Below are 20,764 nucleotides of genomic sequence, written 5' to 3'. Positions count from 1 at the left end.
CTCGGTTGCTTGAATCTAATCCTCCACGAAAAGTAAGAAATTTTGCATATTTGGACCAGTTTAAGGTGAAAAATGGGTTGTTCTTTCGACAAAATTGGGAAAAAGTATAGTCTTCCGGAATAAAAACCTATGCAATTAAATGAGAATACTAGTGAGGTCAAAATACTAATAGAATTCGAACACAACACGAGATAAGTGGGTTTGGATTGATCTTAAATAGGTTCGGGTCATAAACGGATTGACACGATTAATTTGTTTATTTAATTGTGTTAGGTTAGGATTGAAGGGTTCAATCCGTTTATATCCATTTAACTCAACATGTTATAATCGTAATATAACATGGTGGAGTAAATTGTAATGCATTTCTAAAAGTTTTAAACTCAAATAAATACCCTAAATGACAATCGAAACCCTGGTGGCATGCGAATTGATTCTCGGAAATAATAATTTTAAAATAATAAAAAAAAATATCGAAAAATGCCAAAAAAAAAAAGAAAAAGAAAAAGGAAGATACACCGTGGCTCTCTTAAATTAACAAATTTTGACTGCAAAAACTCATTGTTCTATTTCAAATGGTGGGGGTGATTCTCTTAAAATATGTAATGTAATTAATTAAGATAAAAAAAAAAATAATTGAAAAAAAAAGAAGAAGAAGAGAGAACTCGTGAATATGTCAGCGTAAGCATATGGGCCAAATAACAAAAGACCCATTAACAAAGGCCCATCATTTGAGGCGCAAACACAAAAACAATAGAAAGATTTAACAAAATAAAACCCAAAAATTTTAAACTCAAATAAATACCCTAAATGACAAATGGCATGGATGCCCGAAAATAATAATTTAAAAATAATAATAAATATCAAAAAATGCAAAAAAAAAAATACAGGACACCATGGCTCTCTTAAATTAACAATTTTTGACTGCAAAAACTCATTGTTTTCTTTCAAATGTGGGGTTGATTCTCTTAAAATATGTACGGTAATTAATTAAGATAAAAAAAATAATTTAAAAAAAAGGAAGAAGAAGAGAGAACTCGTGAATATGTCAGGGTAAGGTATATGGGCCAAATAACGAAAGACCCATTAACATCATTTGAGGCGCAAACACAAAAACAAAAGATAGATTTACCAAAATAAAACCCAATTTTTTTTTTTTTTTTTCCTAAATAAAACCGTAATTCACAGGTTGGAATTGGGTCATTACCGCAATCCTTTTAAGTAGAACTGTAGGGAAACTTAAGCACAAACAAAATATAGATTTACCAAAATAAAGCCCTAATTCACCGATCATCTCTCTCACTCAATTTTTCAGTTCCGGTGTTTTGCTTGCTCTCTCCGTTCAAGAATCCGTTCTCCGTTCAAGAATTCGTACCCATCATCTCTCTCCATACCCATCATCCCTCTCCAGACCCATAATCTCTCTCGCTCAATTTTTTCAGTACCGGTGTTTTGCTTGCTCACTCCGTTCAAGAATTCGTACCCATCATCTCTCTCTCCGTACCCATCATCTCTCTCTCCATATCCATCATTTCTCTCTCACTCAGTTTTTCACTACCGGTCTTCTGCTTGCTCTCTCCGATCCGTTCAAGAATCCGTTCTCCGATCAAGAATCCGTTCAAGAATGGACCACTCTTGCGACGCATGGGAGGGTGATTCTTCAATCATACCCATCGCCGAACTACCCAGTCCATGTAGACAATTCTTCATGAAGTTCCACGTTCGTTTCACATATCCTCCGTCCGATCTCACGGACGACGATGGTGATGATGATTCTGAAGATGATTTTGATCGCTTAGAGTGCCATACACGTTGTATGCAATTCTGGGTTCCATGTGACCGATTGATATGTGACGACAACAATACATCATGGTCCACAATATCATCCATGCTCTGTGACCTAGGTATCCCCTTGCATGTTCAGCCTTTCATGATTCATCGCATCCTTAAATCTGCCGAATCAATGGTGAAACAAAATCTCAGGGAAAAAAAAGTTCTGCCCATGATAGTGTCTATAGACGTAGTGGCCTGTGCGGAAGACGAAGAAGAATATACAATGGAATTGAGGCAAGTACCGGCTAGTGACGCATCCGTGGAGGCGTTGGAGAAGGTGAAAGTCGAAAATTGGGGTACTGGGATGAAATGTGTGATATGCTTGGAGGAGCTTTTGGTTGGTTTGGAGGCAACCCGAATGCCTTGCTCTCATGTTTTCCATGGCGACTGCATTCTTCGTTGGCTCCGAGTTAGTAATTTCTGTCCACTATGCCGCTTTCAGATGCCCATCAGCAGTTGCGTTGATACTTGAGGCTATATATATATATATATATATATATATATTAGAGTTGGCTATGTAATATGTATATTTGAAGTAATTTTGGAGATTAGTCCTGTGTGTAAGTTTGGAGATTTGTAGTACTGTGGGTGCCATATATGCCTTGTATTATAAAAGCAAGTGTTAGATCAATTCATTGTTATTGTTTGAGAAATTCATATATATATATATATATCAATTTTTTAAGAACTCCACACAATATTTGTTTTGGAAAGAGGGAAAAGGACATGATGAAAAACGAACATATGAATGGGATCTTTGGAGAAGATTCATTGGGTAAATTTCAGGTTCACTCACAAATCTTCTCTCATTTAGTCAACAATTTAGGTTCTCAAATTGCATCTTCTTTTTCGATTCAACTCCGTCTTAATTTTCTTTTGCATAAATCTTGGTTTTGTATATATAACTTTTGGCTGGCAGAGCACACTGGGTTGGAGTTACCAAACACTAAAATTGGCACTATTGGAAGAAATGTTGTAGAAAGACAACCGAGCTGGGAAGCAGCCATCACCTAATGTAGATTGGTGAGTTAAATTTTTGCTAATGAACTGCTGAATATGCTATTTTATTCTGACTTGCATAAAGCATGACAAAATCATAGTTACTACATGTTCATTATCCATATAAGAGGTGCTGAATACCTGGTACTTCCCTAATTTTGTATGGGCTAAGTTTCATGGGTACTTTTCAATGGGGAAGAGCCTGCTTTTATATAATTCTATTGATTTTGTTTCAGATATGCCTAATATAGAGCTACTGGGGCCTTTGAAATTTCTGTGTGCTTGCGTAATCCGAGGCTTTCCTTAGGCACATTTAATTCAACTTTTTTACATTTATTAAAGTATACTACTTCTATTGCCTTTTTTCCTTCTTTTTTTCCTGAGAATATGCTTCCTTTGCTACAAGTTAGTTAGAATTTTTTGTATTTGCCTTGGCTAACTTCTGCACTTGTAGTATATAATTCTGTGTGCTTACAAAGTTTAAGCCTTGGTTCAGCTGCAATTGATGCAACTCTAGAGCATTATTCTTGAATTCTCTTTATTAAACTTCTTTACCCTTGGCGGGTGACTAACATAAGAATCTGCAGAGAAAAAGGTTCTGGTTCTTTAAAAACATTAAAATATCATTTGATGGAACAGAGCGTGTAATGTTTGTACATTTTCCACATACATGGAATGGATAAACTTCTTTCCTGGAAGCACAAAATAATCATGAACACCGGGAACTGATGTAATTGCTCAACTCTTACCGTGTTCCCTATTATATTATGTTTTACTACTCACACTCAAATTAGCATAATAAAATTCCAACATTTTTCATATCATAAGATTCATGCTTTATCTTTCCTTTCCCTTTTTTAACTTAAGAATGTATCATTCTTAGTAATAATCCAGATTTTGGTTGATTGGTTTGCTAATAGACTTCAAAGGAAGTACTGTTCGGAACATCTTAAATGTGGAAAAAATGTAGACATAATGTAGCAAAGCTGAGAACAGTGCTAGTGGGGTAGATGGGGAAAGCATAGACATATATTGAATACATTATTGTTTTGGCACTACTTGATTGGTTTCTTCTGCCATTTTTAACTTAAGAATGTATCATTTTTAGTAATAATCCAGATTTGAGTTGATTGGTTTGCTAATAGACTTCAAAGGAAGTACTATTCGGAACATCTTAAATGTGGAAAAAATGTAGGCATAATGTAGCAAAGCTGAGAATAGTGCTAGTGGGCTAGATGGGGAAAGCATAAACATAGTATTGAAGACATTATTGTTTTGGCACTACTTGATTGGTTTCTTCTGCCATCAAAGGGGTGTGTATGGTTCAAGTCCGAGTTGGGACATGGGGCTATGATGTGAATATGCCAACACAGAGACAATGATTACTAGTCAATCCTCAAGATAGGGATGGTCAGGATGCAACTCCGAGTTGTAGAATCAACTACTTCCTTCAACCTACCTCGGGTTGCCATTGTGTTCATCCTTCAAGACAAAATTACTATGTTACTCGATTGAGAGTGAAACACTACATTTGTCTAAAAGATTATACTTACTGTTACTCAACGAGAATTATTTTGCCCCTTGTAGTAGCTTGTGGATTATGGCTTTAGAAGGGAAGTACGGGAGTGTTAGGGGTGGTGGACTTCGAGTGTAGTTAGTAATTTTCATAGTACAAGACTTTCAAAAGGTTTTAGGTTGGGCTGGGAGAATTTATGTAACTTAGAGTTGGAGAGTGTCAAATGGTGAGGTTTCATTATGATACTTGGCGTGGCATTGTGGCGCTGAAGCATCTTTATCATGATCTTTTGGGGATAGCAGTAGTTAGGAGCTATGGTACTGTTTCAGATTAAGCAGGGGATCTCCAGTATAGTAGTACTTTGCAGTATGTTGCATTCTAGGTGTGTATCTAGAAATTATAAATTGCCAAAATACTCTTGGCTCCTTAAACATGAGAAAATTTAAAGAGGAAAATACTTGTAGCTGCAAACTTAAAGTAAACATGACAAAAGACTTTAATCCAAAATGAAACTTGATTACAGATATTCTAGTTCTTGTTCCATGTAGAAATTTCCGATTCTGTCTTTTTATTGTTTTCATGCTTTGTACAAGTGAAGTTAAATCTGTTATAGCCTGTAGGATGCCAATAATGAAACTGAATATAAAACATACATCACCATGTTGTTCTGTTGCACAAAAATGCTTGTAAATTAGTCTATCAATTGATGATGGAAACTCAGAAAGAAAAAACTGATGACAGAGGCCATGCGATATGATTTCTGAATTAGGGTGTTTGATCTAGAACTGGGATTTTATTCAGATTTTTTGTTGTTGTTTTTGTTGCTTTGTTCAAGAACTCATTAGCAGATACTTATTAATTGTTATCTAGCATTGTCAGGATCAATATTGGGGTTCTAATATTGCATGTTCTGATGTAGGAAGACAAAGGAGTCACCAGATTTTGATTCTATGGGTGGAAAAAATCAACTTAATCAATTCTCAAGGGACTGTAATACCTGTGGAGGTGAATGGAGGACTGTAGAGTTGGTTAATTTCATTTTGTATTTCATGATTTTCTGGATCAGGAAAATGCAGGATTTTTTTGGAACCATTGATTGGTCTAAAATTCCATCCTTTTTTGTCTGTGTGTTTCAAATAAGTTGCAAAGTAAAAGTCCATAATTTTGGATCCTCAAATGAAGTATGTAGTTAAGAAATATTGGACATGAAAACTGAGCTGCGACAATTTTGTTTCTCCTTTCTTGACTTAATTTTCTCGCATCGATTGTTCTTAAATGACATTATTTGTCAAAATTTTAGCTTAATACAATGCAATATTTTCTTTTAATGCATTCATGGAAGACATTTGAAGATTTCTATATAAATTGCTTTGAAGGAATTGGATGGTGTATTTTGAATGGGGATTAAAATACTGAAAGGCTGTGTTTGGCGGAATGGAATTGGAGAAAATTTTAGTTCAATTTTATGAGTCACTTATCTCCAATTTCACCAATTTTAATACCAAAGCTCCAATCTCATGTCTGTCAAACATAGCTAAAGGCTGTGTTCGGTTAAACGAAATTGGAATCTTGGAATGGCATTGGTGGAATTAGATAAAATTTTGGTTCAATTTCGTGAGTTACTGCTTTTCAATTTCAATTCCAAAGCTACAATTCCCTACAACCAAATATAGCCTGAACATATTTAATCATCAATGGTGTTAGTTATGCATTTACACTTTCTTTTACATGTTTCTTATGAACTTTTAAATGCATTTACACTATCTTTTATATGTTAAGTAGTCATGACCATCTTGTACTTTTGTTGCCAAGTGTGGAGTAAACTCCTCTGCAATGACCTGTACATATTGCGTATTGCATTGGTGACGGCTGGGATCAACCTAACAACTAGGTTGATCTCAACCCAAGGAGTAACCAGCATAATACAAGTGCACTAAAGAGAATGTTAGTTCTCAAGAACTGCGTACATCATCAGTCTACCATAAATCCTTGGTTGGTTGAATCTAATCCTCCACGAAAAATAAGATATCCCGTATATTTTGACCAATTTAAGGTGAAAAATGAAATGTTCTCTCGGCAAAACTAGGATAAAGTAGAGCTTGCCGGAATGAAAACCTATGCGATTAAATGAGAATGCCAGTGAGGTCATTATTTCTAATTTCACTTGTCTCTTCCATAATAGGAGGGGGATAAAATATTAAAAAAGAAATAAAATGATAATTTTGTTCAACTTTCAAAGAGAAAAAAGAAAATGATAAGGGGTTAAGGTAGGGGTATCAAATTTCAACACCACTCGCTAACATGATTCGAACACAACACAAAATAAACGAGTTTAGATTGATCTTAAACGAGTTCGGGTTATAAACGGATTGACACAATTAATCTATTTATTTAATCGTGTCAGGTTAGAATTGAAAAGTTACTAAATTATTAATATGACATATGTAATCTTTTACTTGCTTTGGCCCAATTACTTGGTTTGCTATTTTTTTTTTTCATTTTGAATATTTTCAATTAATTGGCACACATTTTTTTTGAATTTATTATTTGATGAAATATTAAATATATCCCTTTTAAAAATAAATTAACAGGTGAAACTCACTTAATAAACATATCAAACTAGCACGGAGTGTTTTGAACATGAACAAACGGTTGACGCTTACAAGCAAAAAAACTCCCGCGCATCTTGGATGTGGCCGACAAAGCCCTTGACCCCACCCCAGCGTTGACAGGACCTTTCTCACTTTTCTCACTTTATTTCATCTCTTGTACAAAGACAGGTATGGTACTTTTGTGGCATCAAGATCATCTGGTTTTGATGCACACTCAAACATCTTATATCGCCGACAAAATATTACATAAAGTTGCAACATATCTGATATTATTACGTAAAAATGCAATACATGCGATATGTCATAAGGAAAAATTTAAAATGAGTATAAATGAGTCAGTATATAATATTATTTAATAATTTAAGTTTTTGAATGAATGGGGTAATCGCTCATTCGTTATAATTGATATCAGAATCAGATCCAGTCTTTGATTTGGTATCACACCAAGTGCCCGATCCAAAAGGCGTCCGAATGTGTCACCCAGGTAGGCATAGTGGCCCGATCACAATGAGAGAGTTGCGAGTTCGGGTGGGAGAGACTTGTCCCACATCGGATCCGGATGTGAAGTGAAATTGGCATAAATGAGTGGATATGCAGAACTACCCAATAACTAAATTTTTTGAGTAATAGACAAATGTCCACCCGTTACACCATATTATTACATCAAATCAAAACGTAACACATACAATATTATAGGTGAATCAGGGGATTCGAACATGGGCGGTAGTCATCTGCTATATACGTACACACTAGCAAATTGTAATTTAGAAAATTTATTTTTGAAAAAAAATATTGTTTTTCACCTTATATTTAAAACTATACAATAAATATTTAAAACACATTTCAAAACAATATCACAATTAGTTTTCAAGTAATTAATTCACTCTTTATTAGTGTCAAAAAAAAAAAGAAAAAGAAAATCACTCTTTACTAACAAAATTGAAAATTAAAACCCAAAAATGCAACGACCCTAAACTGATGCCAATTTTTTTTTTTTTTTTTTTAAAAAATTTGGCATTACCTTTGCTAAAAAGGGTTCTATGCCAACCTGCTTAAATGCATAAAAAAAAAAATGCAATGGCCTCTCTTGGACCTTCAGAATTTATCTAATCTTTCCGAATTCACGGCAAAATGTACCACATTACATCAACCCCCCACTCAACTTAAGCATTTTCATAGTCTCAATTTACATCCAAAAATAGTCAAGTATCTTAGTTGTATTACATGGCCATGATTACAAAAAAATAAATACTCTTTTCCATAATTTGAGACTTTACAAAGATTAGCTAAAGCACAAAAGGTAACAAAATAAATCTTTAGTCCTCCTCATGCTTGAGAGGGATCGGCATCCACTATTTCCTTTCCCGGCCCTGAAAAATGTTAAATAAAATGGGGTGAGCAAATTGCTCAGTAGGTGGTGCCTAAGACACACCTCTTGTGACCCCGTGAATCCACACAATGAATAGAAAAATAAAGAAGAGGGATTATACCATACCGGGGTAAACAGAGCAACAAATTCGACAATCCAAGTCATAATTAAATTATGCCGTGCAATGGGATGCAATGCCATGTAATGTCACTCCCCAATTTTTACCAAAACCATTTCTGCCATCATTTCCAAACCGTTAATGCAACCGTCCCATGGCAGCTCCATGGCGGCACGAGAGAAGGATTGGCTAACTGTCCGGGCCAGTTAACTCAACCACGCTAGGGCAATCTCCCTAATTCTCTCTAGATCACATTAACGCCACGGACCCATAGGCAATCTCCTAGACAACTAGGTTTTTAGCAAAACTTTCATCAAAACCTTTCCCAAAATATTTTCTTTTATTTCTTTCAAAAATAATTTTCCATTTCAACTCAAATTTTTTCCCTTTTCATACCCAATGTCATGCGTAAATGCATCACGCCTTTCCATGACATGTCAATATCAATTTTCACATATTTTATATATATCATTCTTGCATACAAAATAAAATAAAATAAAATAATCAACTCAAAAGCTTCAACAAAAATCGAACCCAAATTCATATCATATAAAATTCGAGGCATATAAGGAATGTAAACTTAGCATGCTTCTCATACTATTAATACCATGATAATAAGGGATTTTTATCTAACATAACTAAGCATGCTTTACAAGAAATTCCAAGAAAATTATACATACTTACATTCATCATTTCTAGCAATTAACAACACAATAGGTATAGAAAATCAACATTTAAACATGCTTTTCATTCAAATCAAACAATACACCTAATAACATGCTTCACATACCCAAGTAAGTCAATTTAAAAACAATCAACTCAAATTAAACATGCTTGACAAGAATTTTAGTGGAAAAATTCACAAAGGTGCAAGAAAGTGGAAATTAGAGACCTCTACCTCAATCTAAGCCAAAAGCCCCAAATTTTCACTTCAAACCCTCAAAATGGGTCTCAATTTTTGGACTTCCTAGAGTGGCCAAAAGTTGAAATTGCTGGTATGGATTTGAAGATCTCATCGTGGGCTTCAATTTGCCACAAACGGCACTTAAAATCTCTAAGTATTGAGAGAGTAATTAAGGTTTAAAGATTGGAACAAAAGAAAAAGAAAAAAGAAAAGTGAGAGAACGGGAGAGAGGAACCAGCGTGAGAGAGAATGAGAGGAAGTGAAATGTGAGATCAAGATGATCTCTATTGGCCATAAAATGTGTGGGTGGTGGGTCCCACCACCAAGATTTTTATTTTTATTTTTCTTTTGTTTTCAATTTTCACCACATACACACATAAATACACATTTAATTTACAACCACTTAAAACACAACAAATAAAAATATATATATATGTTATAAATGAACCCAACTAAAATACCGGTATGCAACAATTTTCGGTAGCGGGTCCCACACGGGACCGTCCAGTCAGAAAAACAGAAATATATGAAAATGGCCACCCTTGCATTTTAAAGAGTCCTGGACTCAATAAAATGCCCCAACCAACTCTCAGACATAATCGGCACACTCCACGATGTCTGGCACGCAAAATAACAAAAGACGAACCCTTGCAGCGACACAATCCGGAAAAATAAAAAATGGCAAAAATTGGAAACATCAATTTACCCTCCTTAAAAAGATTTCGTCCTCGAAATCAACCCTCATTATGAAGAAGGCCCACAACCACATTCTCTAAGAACACTTCACAAAACCCAGAGATTATAAACCCACCAACATTATTGCCCTTAATACTGGACGTCACCAGGCAATCACACACCATAGCCACTAAAACCTATCGCGGATACCCATCTCTCCCTTCATTATAATATAAGACCAATTAGACCTTGTGTCTGGCTCAAAACGGACATCAGCCTACTTTACACAGTTACGAAAGGCTTCAAGGCCCGAGAAAAGAACTGTCATTAGACCACCGAATAAGACAACATCCAACCTCAATTCATTCTTCAAAGGACACACAAAATCTCAATTCTATACATCCCCGTCAGACCAAACACTCGGTATCTAACACGTAACTACACCATCACACAACGGCACCAACAATTATTAATCGCACTATACGACGATCACTATACTTATCAACCTCAAGATGACCAAACAACAATTCTCCTAACAACTGCATAAACATTTGTCACCAAATCAGTAAAGCGCACTATCCTGTACCCAGGACACTAATCCTCAAAACAAGATCTTCAATAATCAATGATCGTACCACAAACCTTTTATCGGACACTTGATCCTACCTAACACACTTCTTTACCCGTGACAACTGTAATACCCCGATATTTTAAAAAGGATTTATTAATTAAATTAATTTATATTATATTATTTTTATTTTTATTTTTTTAAATGATTTGTTTATTTAATTAGGTGCTTGATAGTTGTGATTTGTTTTATTTAATTAAGTGCGTAGGTAAATTGTATTTTTTTTAATTAAATTATATTTTGTAATTTTATTTGTTAAAATTATATGGTGTTTGATTTGTGAAATGTTAGTTAGTGAATTATTTATTTGATTTGTGTGTTTTTACGTTGGTGTAACTTTATTGTTAATTATTGGTAGCTAATAAATTTAATTCATTATTAAATCACGTGGAGGGGTATATATGTCAATATAAATATATATTGATATATATAGGTATATATAATTTATTTAACTAATGGTTATATATGGAAGGTAATATATATATTTATATTAAAATATATGTATGTCTATATATTATTTAAAAGATAAATATTATTTCTTTTATATGTTAATCATAATGGGAAAATGATTTGGTTTTGATGTGTTTAAAAATACACATAAGGCTTTAGGGTTAAATGTTTTACACGTTAGAAAAATAAAAGAGACAGAGAGAGAGAAAGAAGAGGGGCTGACAAGGAGGAGGTCGGATCTGAAAAGGAGGACGTCGGAATTGGAAGAGATAATTAAAGTTTGAGCGTCGGTTTCGTTTCGAAACATTCAGGCGAGTTTTCTCTAACTTTCCTCTTAGAACTCATAAATATTTTACCTTGAGTATCAAGACTTTAAATAAATTTATTAATTAAATCATAGTTAGATCTGATGAATTAAAAGTATGAAATTTTATGTTTTTAATTCTTTTGGAATTTTGGGTTTTAATTTATACATATATGTGTTGTATCTATTTTAAAATAAATCTATAGGTTGATCTTGGACCCAATATGATTAATTGGGGTTTTTGGAGTTTTTGGAATTTTTCTGTAATTTTTGGACTTTTCTAGATATTTTTTTGTATTGTTCTGTATTTTTAGGAAATTATTATATTTTATTTTCTTATAATTGTTAACAAAATTATATGAAAATATATACTGTTTATATATATGTGTGACTGTGAGTCGGCACATCAAGGGGCGAGAAATCCAGTGTGGATGAGTGCATAGGAATTTGGTATACAAGCTGATCTTGGCCATTGGATTAATTAAAGTTAACTAGATTGATTCCGTGTGATGCGGGTGCATGGAGGTTCAATGTGCCACAAATTTGAACCTTAGATGTGGCTGATTGAAGGGAGAGTTGATGTGATGCAGCGCTAGTGCATGGAGGCATATAGAGATGCAGTGAAACGATCCTGTGTGACGCGTGTACAAGGACAAGCATGCATCCAGCGAATGGCAGCATACCACATCAGCCAAAAAAGGAGTATCAGGCGCGTGTGCAGCGCGTGAGTGCACGTAGGGGCATGTGAAGGCGCGTGGTTGTTTGGGTTTGCGCGTGGAAGCGCGTGCAGCATATGTAGGAACATTTGGCGGTGCGTGGGGGCGCGTGAGGAAGTGTTTGGGGTTCCGGTAAGGTTCTGTGGTGTCCAGTGATTTTCCAGAATTTATTTTAAGCTTGTTAGGGTTAAAATTAACCATTAGGAGGTGTGTTCTTAGTGTTCTGAGAGCCTTAGAGTGTTGCTACGATATTTAGTAACATTTAATTGGCGTAAATATAATTAATTAAATATTTTACCATAGAATGAGGTGTATATATGTATATATAGTTATATATGTATATATATACATGGTTGATTTAATTTATGATTCGTATAGAATGAGGAATATATATATACATATATATATATATATATATGTATATATGTTTTTTTAAAATAATCAAAGATTATTAAAAAAAAATGAGTTATACACATATATACATATTAAATAATATATGTGTACAGGTATACATATCAATTAAGATGATTATCCTTATTTTCTTAGTTGATATATCTGGAGAGGCTGGTTAGTAAATTTGTGATATGTTTATCATCCGCAGGAGATGTTTATGTATTAATTAGCTTATTGTTAAGTTTAAAATTGATACATTGTTGAGTTGTAGGCATGGATGAGTTGTTAGTTTACAAGTATAAATATATATACTTGTGGAGGCATGGTTGAATTGCCAATTTGTAAATAAATATATTTGTGGAGGCATGGTTGATTTGCCAATGCATAAAATATATACTTAAGGAGGCATGGTTGAATTGCCAATGTATAAATAAATATACTTTCAGGAGGCATGGTTGAATTGCCAATATATAAATAGATAAATTTGTAATGACATGGTTGATTTGCCAAGGTATAATTATATGGCTATATGTTTGATGATTAAAATATATCATCTATGATTATTATATGTATAAGGTGGATCATGATTAGATATTCTTAAAGTAGAATAATCTAGTACTTACAGGTTAATGTATTAGTTTATACATATTAATAAAATAATACTGGGGGTGACATGGATGGTTTGTCAAAGCCTAGATATGGGCTATGAGATTTAAATACTTAAAATCATTATTGGTTTTGGAATTAAATATAATATTCTTTTAATTATATTTTATTATTTAAATTATTAAATTGCCGTGTATGATGGAATTAAGGTTAGGGGAGGTTTTTTAAAAAGAAATTGTGGATTGGACTAGATATAATTATTATTTAATCATTGGTAATGGTTTCGGAGTTAATGCACCTGGCTATAGATGTTATCGTTATACTGTATATAATTAGTTATATATACATATATGTATATCATGGTATATCAAGGTTAAAACTTTAGTAGGTTTGCTTTTGATCAGAGATGATCTATTTATTGGTTTTCAGAGGCCTGGTAGAGTGAACTTGCTCGTAGGGTTTAACCCGCGATTTATTTTTCAGGTTGTTAGAAGGTCAAGTCTCAAGGTTGAGGATCCGCAGCTGGAGGACTTATCCATTCCTTCTGTTTATTTAAAAGTAGGATATTATAATTGTTTCAGTTGATATTAGTATTTATTTGGTTGGAATTCTAAATAGTAACTTTTAGTTAAGGGGTCCTTGAGTTACGGGATTCCCGAGTTGTAACCATTGGGAGTTATTAATGGAAAATTTTATTTATTAGTTTTCTTCAGCGTCTTACTTATTCTTTTTGTACGCGGACTTGATCAACCCGTGTTCCGATATTTATGGGGTATCATAGTTGGTATCAGAGCACTCCAGGTTCAAGTGTCCCTAGGGTGTCTTTCGTTATGCGACTTCCGCGTTGTGTACTCTTTTACTTAGAGCTTACGTTTAGGATTCATTGTATTCCTTTACGGTCCGTTATAATCGTTCTAATGTCTGTCCATCTGTGTAAACAGAATGGTTAACGGTAGAAGAGGACAAGACATGCAAGGAAACAGGTAGCAAAGGAGAGCGGCACGTAGGCAACGATATTTCCTGCGGCGTCAGTAAATGGAGGAAGAGCAGCAACGACTTGGGTTTCAGGATGAAGGTCAGCTTCAGGAGGAGCAAGAAGAAGTTCAGCAGGCTCCGGCTCAGGGCAGGGATCCAGAGTATCCTTCTCACATTAATGACCTCATTGCTCGGGCTATAGAAGCTGGGGTAACAGCTGCACTTCGGAATCAGTCTCAGGTACAGCCGGCACCATTACCAGCACCGGTTGTTCAGACTGATACTTGGGAGAAGGCCAGGAGTTCTTTCACAAAAGGGAGTCCACCTGAGTTCACGGGCTCCACCGATGCGAGAGCAGCTCACCAGTGGAAACAGGACATCGAGCGACATCTTCGCTTGGTTCAGTGCACGAAGGTTCAGAAGCAGATGCTTGCTACCTTCAAGCTGGTTGGGGATGCACTGCAGTGGTGGGAGTCAGTTACCACCATAGAGGAGAGGATGGCATTGACTTATGATGAGTTCAGTGCACGCTTTGAAGAAAAGTATTTCCCTTATGCGGTTAGGGCAGCCATGAAGACTGAGTTTCTTAATCTGCAGCAGGGAAACATGACAGTGGCGGAGTATGAACAGCAGTTCACACGCTTATCTCTCTTTGCACCGGAGGAAGTGGATACAGAGGAGAAGAAGCGCAACAGTTTCGTCAAGGGACTGATGTGGTCTATCAAGAGAGCTATTACTGGTAGTCCAGCCTACACTACTTATGCTCAAGTGGTGGACGCAGCTTTGCAGCTTTATCAGCTGAATGAGGATTTCAGATAGAGTAGGGCTGAGAAGCGGGGTGGCAAAGACTTTGCTAATCAGCCAGCTGCGAAAGTGAATGATAATGGGAACCGACAGAATGACAAGGGCAGATTCCAGGGCCAGCAGCCTTGGAAGAAGCACAAGGGTAATTCAGAAGTTCAGAGAGAGGGAGTTCCCACTCAGCAGACTGGAACACCTCAGACTAGACAGGGACAGCTACAGAGTAATCACCAGGAGGGGCAGTCAAGTATATTTAGGGGGCATTGCTATAAGTGTGGAGATTATGGGCATTCAGCCAAACGGTGTCCTGGGTTGGCTCAGAAACAGCATGGGCAACAGGGACAGTGGCAACCATTACCTACTCCACAGATTCCACGTGTGCAGGCTCAGACATTTCCGGCCTTACCAGCACCACCGCCACCGCAGGGACAGCCTATACAGCAGTTGCATCAGGGCATGGTGTACAATGCCACACCTTGCAATGCATGGGTACCTCAGAAGAATTGAGGGTATGTTTTCTACTTCAAGGTAGATGTAGAAATGACTTAGTAGATATGGGTGCATCATGTTCATTGGTATCTGGATGGTTTTGGCTTATGATGGTGATATATATTTATACATATATATATAAATCATTGATTGTTGGTATATTACACTACTAGGTGTTTAAGTCATTTACACAATTGTGAGCATTTTATTATAGATATTTACATATTAGATATCTTACATGGCAAACAGTGGAATAAGGGAACATGAAAATTTGGGACAAATAATCAAAGTTTCATTTCATGGATTCGTGAATTCCGAGGACGAAATTCCTTTTGTTAGGGGGGGAGAATGTAATACCCCGATATTTTAAAAAGGATTTATTAATTAAATTAAATTATGTTATATTATTTTTATTTTTATTTTTTTAAATGATTTGTTTATTTAATTAGGTGCTTGATAGTTGTGATTTGTTTTATTTAATTAAGTGCGTAGGTAAATTGTATTTTTTTTAATTAAATTATATTTTGTAATTTTATTTGTTAAAATTATATGGTGTTTGATTTGTGAAATGTTAGTTAGTGAATTGTTTATTTGATTTGTGTGTTTTTACGTTGATGTAACTTTATTGTTAATTATTGATAGCTAATAAATTTAATTCATTATTAAATCATGTGGAGGGGTATATATGTCAATATAAATATATATTGATATATATAGGTATATATAATTTATTTAACTAATGGTTATATATGGAAGGTAATATATATATTTATATTAAAATATATGTATGTCTATATATTATTTAAAAGATAAATATTATTTCTTTTATATGTTAATCATAATGGGAAAAGGATTTGGTTTTGATGTGTATAAAAATACACATAAGGCTTTAGGGTTAAAGGTTTTACACGTTAAAAAAATAAAAGAGACAGAGAGAGAGAAAAAAGAGGGGCTGACAAGAAGGAGGTCGGATCTGAAAAGGAGGACGTCGGAATTGGAAGAGATAATTAAAGTTTGAGCGTCGGTTTCGTTTCGAAACATTCAGGCGAGTTTTCTCTAACTTTCCTCTTAGAACTCATAAATATTTTACCTTGAGTATCAAGACTTTAAATAAATTTATTAATTAAATCATAGTTAGATCTGATGAATTAAAAGTATGAAATTTTATGTTTTTAATTCTTTTGGAATTTTGGGTTTTAATTTATACATATATGTGTTGTATCTATTTTAAAATAAATCTATAGGTTGATCTTGGACCCAATATGATTAATTGGGGTTTTTGGAGTTTCTGGAATTTTTCTGTAATTTTTGGACTTTTCTAGATATTTTTTTATATTGTTCTGTATTTTTAGGAAATTATTATATTTTATTTTCTTATAATTGTTAACAAAATTATATGAAAATATATACTGTTTATATATGTGTGTGACTGTGAGTCGGCACATCAAGGGGCGAGAAATCCAGTGTGGATGAGTGCATAGGAATTTGGTATACAAGCTGATCTTGGCCATTGGATTAATTAAAGTTAACTAGATTGATTCCGTGTGATGCGAGTGCATGGAGGTTCAATGTGCCACAAATTTGAACCTTAGATGTGGCTGATTGAAGGGAGAGTTGATGTGATGCAGCGCTAGTGCATGGAGGCATATAGAGATGCAGTGAAACGATCCTGTGTGACGCGTGTACAAGGACAAGCATGCATCTAGCGAATGGCAGCATGCCACATCAGCCAAAAAAGGAGTATCAGGCGCGTGTGCAGCGCGTGAGGGCGCGTAGGGGCACGTGAAGGCGCGTGGTTGTTTGGGGTTGCGCGTGGAAGCGCGTGCAGCATATGTAGGAACATTTGGCGGCGCGTGGGGGCGCGTGAGGAAGTGTTTGGGGTTTCGGTAAGGTTCTGTGGTGTCCAGTGATTTTCCAGAATTTATTTTAAGCTTGTTAGGGTTAAAATTAACCATTAGGAGGTGTGTTCTTAGTGTTCTGAGAGCCTTAGAGTGTTGCTACGATATTTAGTAACATTTAATTGGCGTAAATATAATTAATTAAATATTTTACCATAGAATGAGGTGTATATATGTATATATAGTTATATATGTATATATATACATGGTTGATTTAATTTATGATTCATATAGAATGAGGAATATATATACATACATACATATATATATATATATATGTATATATATATATATATGTATATATGTTTTTTTAAAATAATCAAAGATTATTAAAAAAAAAATGAGTTATACACATATATACATATTAAATAATATATGTGTATAGGTATACATATCAATTAAGATGATTATCCTTATTTTCTTAGTTGATATATCTAGAGAGGCTGGTTAGTAAATTTGTGATATGTTTATCATCCGCAGGAGATGTTTATGTATTAATTAGCTTATTGTTAAGTTTAAAATTGATACATTGTTGAGTTGTAGGCATGGATGAGTTGTTAGTTTACAAGTATAAATATACATACTTGTGGAGGCATGGTTGAATTGCCAATTTGTAAATAAATATATTTGTGGAGGCATGGTTGATTTGCCAATGCATAAAATATATACTTAAGGAGGCATGGTTGAATTGCTAATGTATAAATAAATATGCTTCCAGGAGGCATGGTTGAATTGCCAATATATAAATAGATAAACTTGTAATGGCATGGTTGATTTGCCAAGGTATAATTATATGGCTATATGTTTGATGATTAAAATATATCATCTATGATTATTATATGTATAAGGTGGATTATGATTAAATATTCTTAAAGTAGAATAATTTAGTACTTACAGGTTAATGTATTAGTTTATACATATTAATAAAATAATACTGGGGGTGACATGGATGGTTTGTCAAAGCCTAGATATGGGCTATGAGATTTAAATACTTAAAATCATTATTGGTTTTGGAATTAAATATAATATTCTTTTAATTATATTTTATTATTTAAATTATTAAATTGCCGTGTATGATGGAATTAAGGTTAGGGGAGGTTCTTTAAAAAGAAATTGTGGATTGGACTAGATATAATTATTATTTAATCATTGGTAATGGTTTCGGAGTTAATGCACCTGGTTATAGATGTTATCGTTATACTGTATATAATTAGTTATATATACATATATGTATATCATGGTATATCAAGGTTAAAACTTTAGTAGGTTTTCTTTTGATCAGAGATGATCTATTTATTGGTTTTCAGAGGCCTGGTAGAGTGAACTTGCTCGTAGGGTTTAACCCGCGATTTATTTTTCAGGTTGTTAGAAGGTCAAGTCTCAAGGTTGAGGATCCGCAGCTGGAGGATTTATCCATTCCTTCTGTTTATTTAAAAGTATGATATTATAATTGTTTCAGTTGATCTTAGTATTTATTTGGTTGGAATTCTAAATAGTAACTTTTAGTTAAGGGGTCCTTGAGTTACGGGATTCCCGAGTTATAGCTATTGGGAGTTATTAATGGAAAATTTTATTTATTAGTTTTCTTCAGCGTCTTACTTATTCTTTTATTTCATTTTTGTACTCTGTGCTTGTTTTAAATACTTTAATTGTTTTGATATCCCCTGATTTTGTGCGCGGACTTGATCAACCCGTGTTCCGATATTTAGGGGGTATCACAACAACCACTTGAATCCACACTGTCACACCAACACAATCCATAATTTCGTGCTCTCACTGTTTTTGACAAACTAAAACAATCATGGACCCTTGAATCGACATCGTGCTAAAGATGGACTGACTCAGGAGAAATGGTTGGCCAGGCCATTCTCATCATCGATCCGATCTCAACATGGACGTCGTTCCTGTCGTCAGGTCTAAACCTCAAACACAAACCCATACAGTCCGCAAAATAACAATGAGATCCACTCACTAACAATCTATTCCTCTACATAACCTCAACAACTATACAGTCACATACCTATTCTCAGAATCCCAATCATGCCTTAATCACACAATCATAACAAGCTAAAAGCAACACGACACCAAATGTCACAATCATCAACCCATACAAAAGGTCTCTAATTTCCTCCTAACACTCACAACAAATAAACGACTTCACAGCATCATTCGATTTAATTCTTACCTCTTCAGTACATACAATACACCTGTCTCATGCCTGAAACCTCAAATCACATTCTTTCTCTCTAGCTGTTTATCACTCAAATGATACCAACACTTGTCCTCAAGACATTGCTCAATTTAGACATTAATAAAAACATCTGAATACACAACTCACATTACATTACCTAGTCATCCTCAAACTACCGTTCACGACACATTTTCCTAGCCATCATCGATAGTACCATACACTAGAAACGAAATCCCTATTCGGTAACCCGTGCCTCACATTCCACTAGTCAAAACCATTCTCAGAACAAGTACTACAAAACTCAAGACTCCACCTCCCTCCGTGAGAGTGAGTCGACCTATACAACCAAACCTTACCGGTGAACTCTAACAACATAACAAACCACACACACAGGTCCGTCCACCTGCGGACGCGCACAACTCTTAAACGGAGAACAAGACTCATGACAAACGACGTCTTTGCCAGGACTAGAACAAACGGAAAGGGTAATGGACCCCGCTCTCACAAGAGATCAACAACTCGCACCTGAATGAACCAGACACCTTATCACACACTACTCACCAATCGTCCAACCATGGACACCCATTCTCACTTGAGATGAAATGAACTTCCTACGCACCAGAAGGAGAACCAACTGGAAACACCTACGAGACTACGACTTCCATTCTAGGCAACCTCGCCACTAAGTATCGTCACACACTATCAACACAAAACCTCGCACACAATTCTCCACAACACAATGCTAACCAAAACCAATTAGATAAGAGCACTAATGCTCACGACACTCAATCACTAGAAGCAATCATAGTACTTTGGACATCGCGTTCCGTCCCATCTAGAAACCGTCAGTCCCAAATGACAACCTTTACCGCCCATTCCACCTTCACCCTTCAAAATGACATTACCTCGAACACTGTGCACACAAGACCCATAACCTCAGTCACAACATCCCACCGATTGCTCAAAAGAAAAAGGTGCCTATCCGGTAACACCGCTCTTGCTGGTTCTAAAAACTAAGCCATCCATAATTGCCTCAACTAGCGCATAATCCCATCACATACCTATCAGCACACAATAAACATCTCATAATCTCCAAGCCACATTCGTATCATACTTCAAATTTTCCCGCTCATCAGCACTAAACACCACACTATTACACCTTCACTGTCACTCATTCCAACAACAGTTCTATCTTATCATTCCACCAGACCATCAAGCCACTACTAAAGGATTTTTTTCTCGAATATCCTTGTGATAACATCATCGTAACAAAAGAACAAGAAATCATTG

General features: G+C 35.1%; 1 protein-coding gene and 1 long non-coding RNA gene across 2 annotated transcripts; both read left to right on the top strand.

The window, feature by feature from the left end:
- The first annotated feature begins 1,621 nt into the window (after positions 1 to 1,621).
- Positions 1,622 to 2,302, top strand: LOC132296361 (RING-H2 finger protein ATL22-like). The gene has a single exon (XM_059794571.1). It carries the CDS (start codon positions 1,622 to 1,624, stop codon positions 2,300 to 2,302), a length of 681 nt encoding a protein of 226 aa, XP_059650554.1.
- Positions 2,303 to 2,311: 9 nt separating this feature from the next.
- LOC132295213 (uncharacterized) lies at positions 2,312 to 5,652 on the top strand. Its single transcript, XR_009478364.1, has 3 exons — positions 2,312 to 2,616; positions 2,750 to 2,853; positions 5,265 to 5,652. It is a non-coding gene; the product is annotated as an uncharacterized LOC132295213 (long non-coding RNA).
- The last annotated feature ends 15,112 nt before the right edge of the window (positions 5,653 to 20,764 follow it).

Source organism: Cornus florida, unplaced genomic scaffold (genome assembly GCF_030987335.1).
Source record: "Cornus florida cultivar Cherokee Brave unplaced genomic scaffold, ASM3098733v1 CherokeeBrave_3.0.0_Hap2_Chr02, whole genome shotgun sequence".
NCBI classification, from domain to species: Eukaryota; Viridiplantae; Streptophyta; class Magnoliopsida; order Cornales; family Cornaceae; genus Cornus; species Cornus florida.
This window is presented reverse-complemented; position numbering and strand designations above follow the sequence as displayed.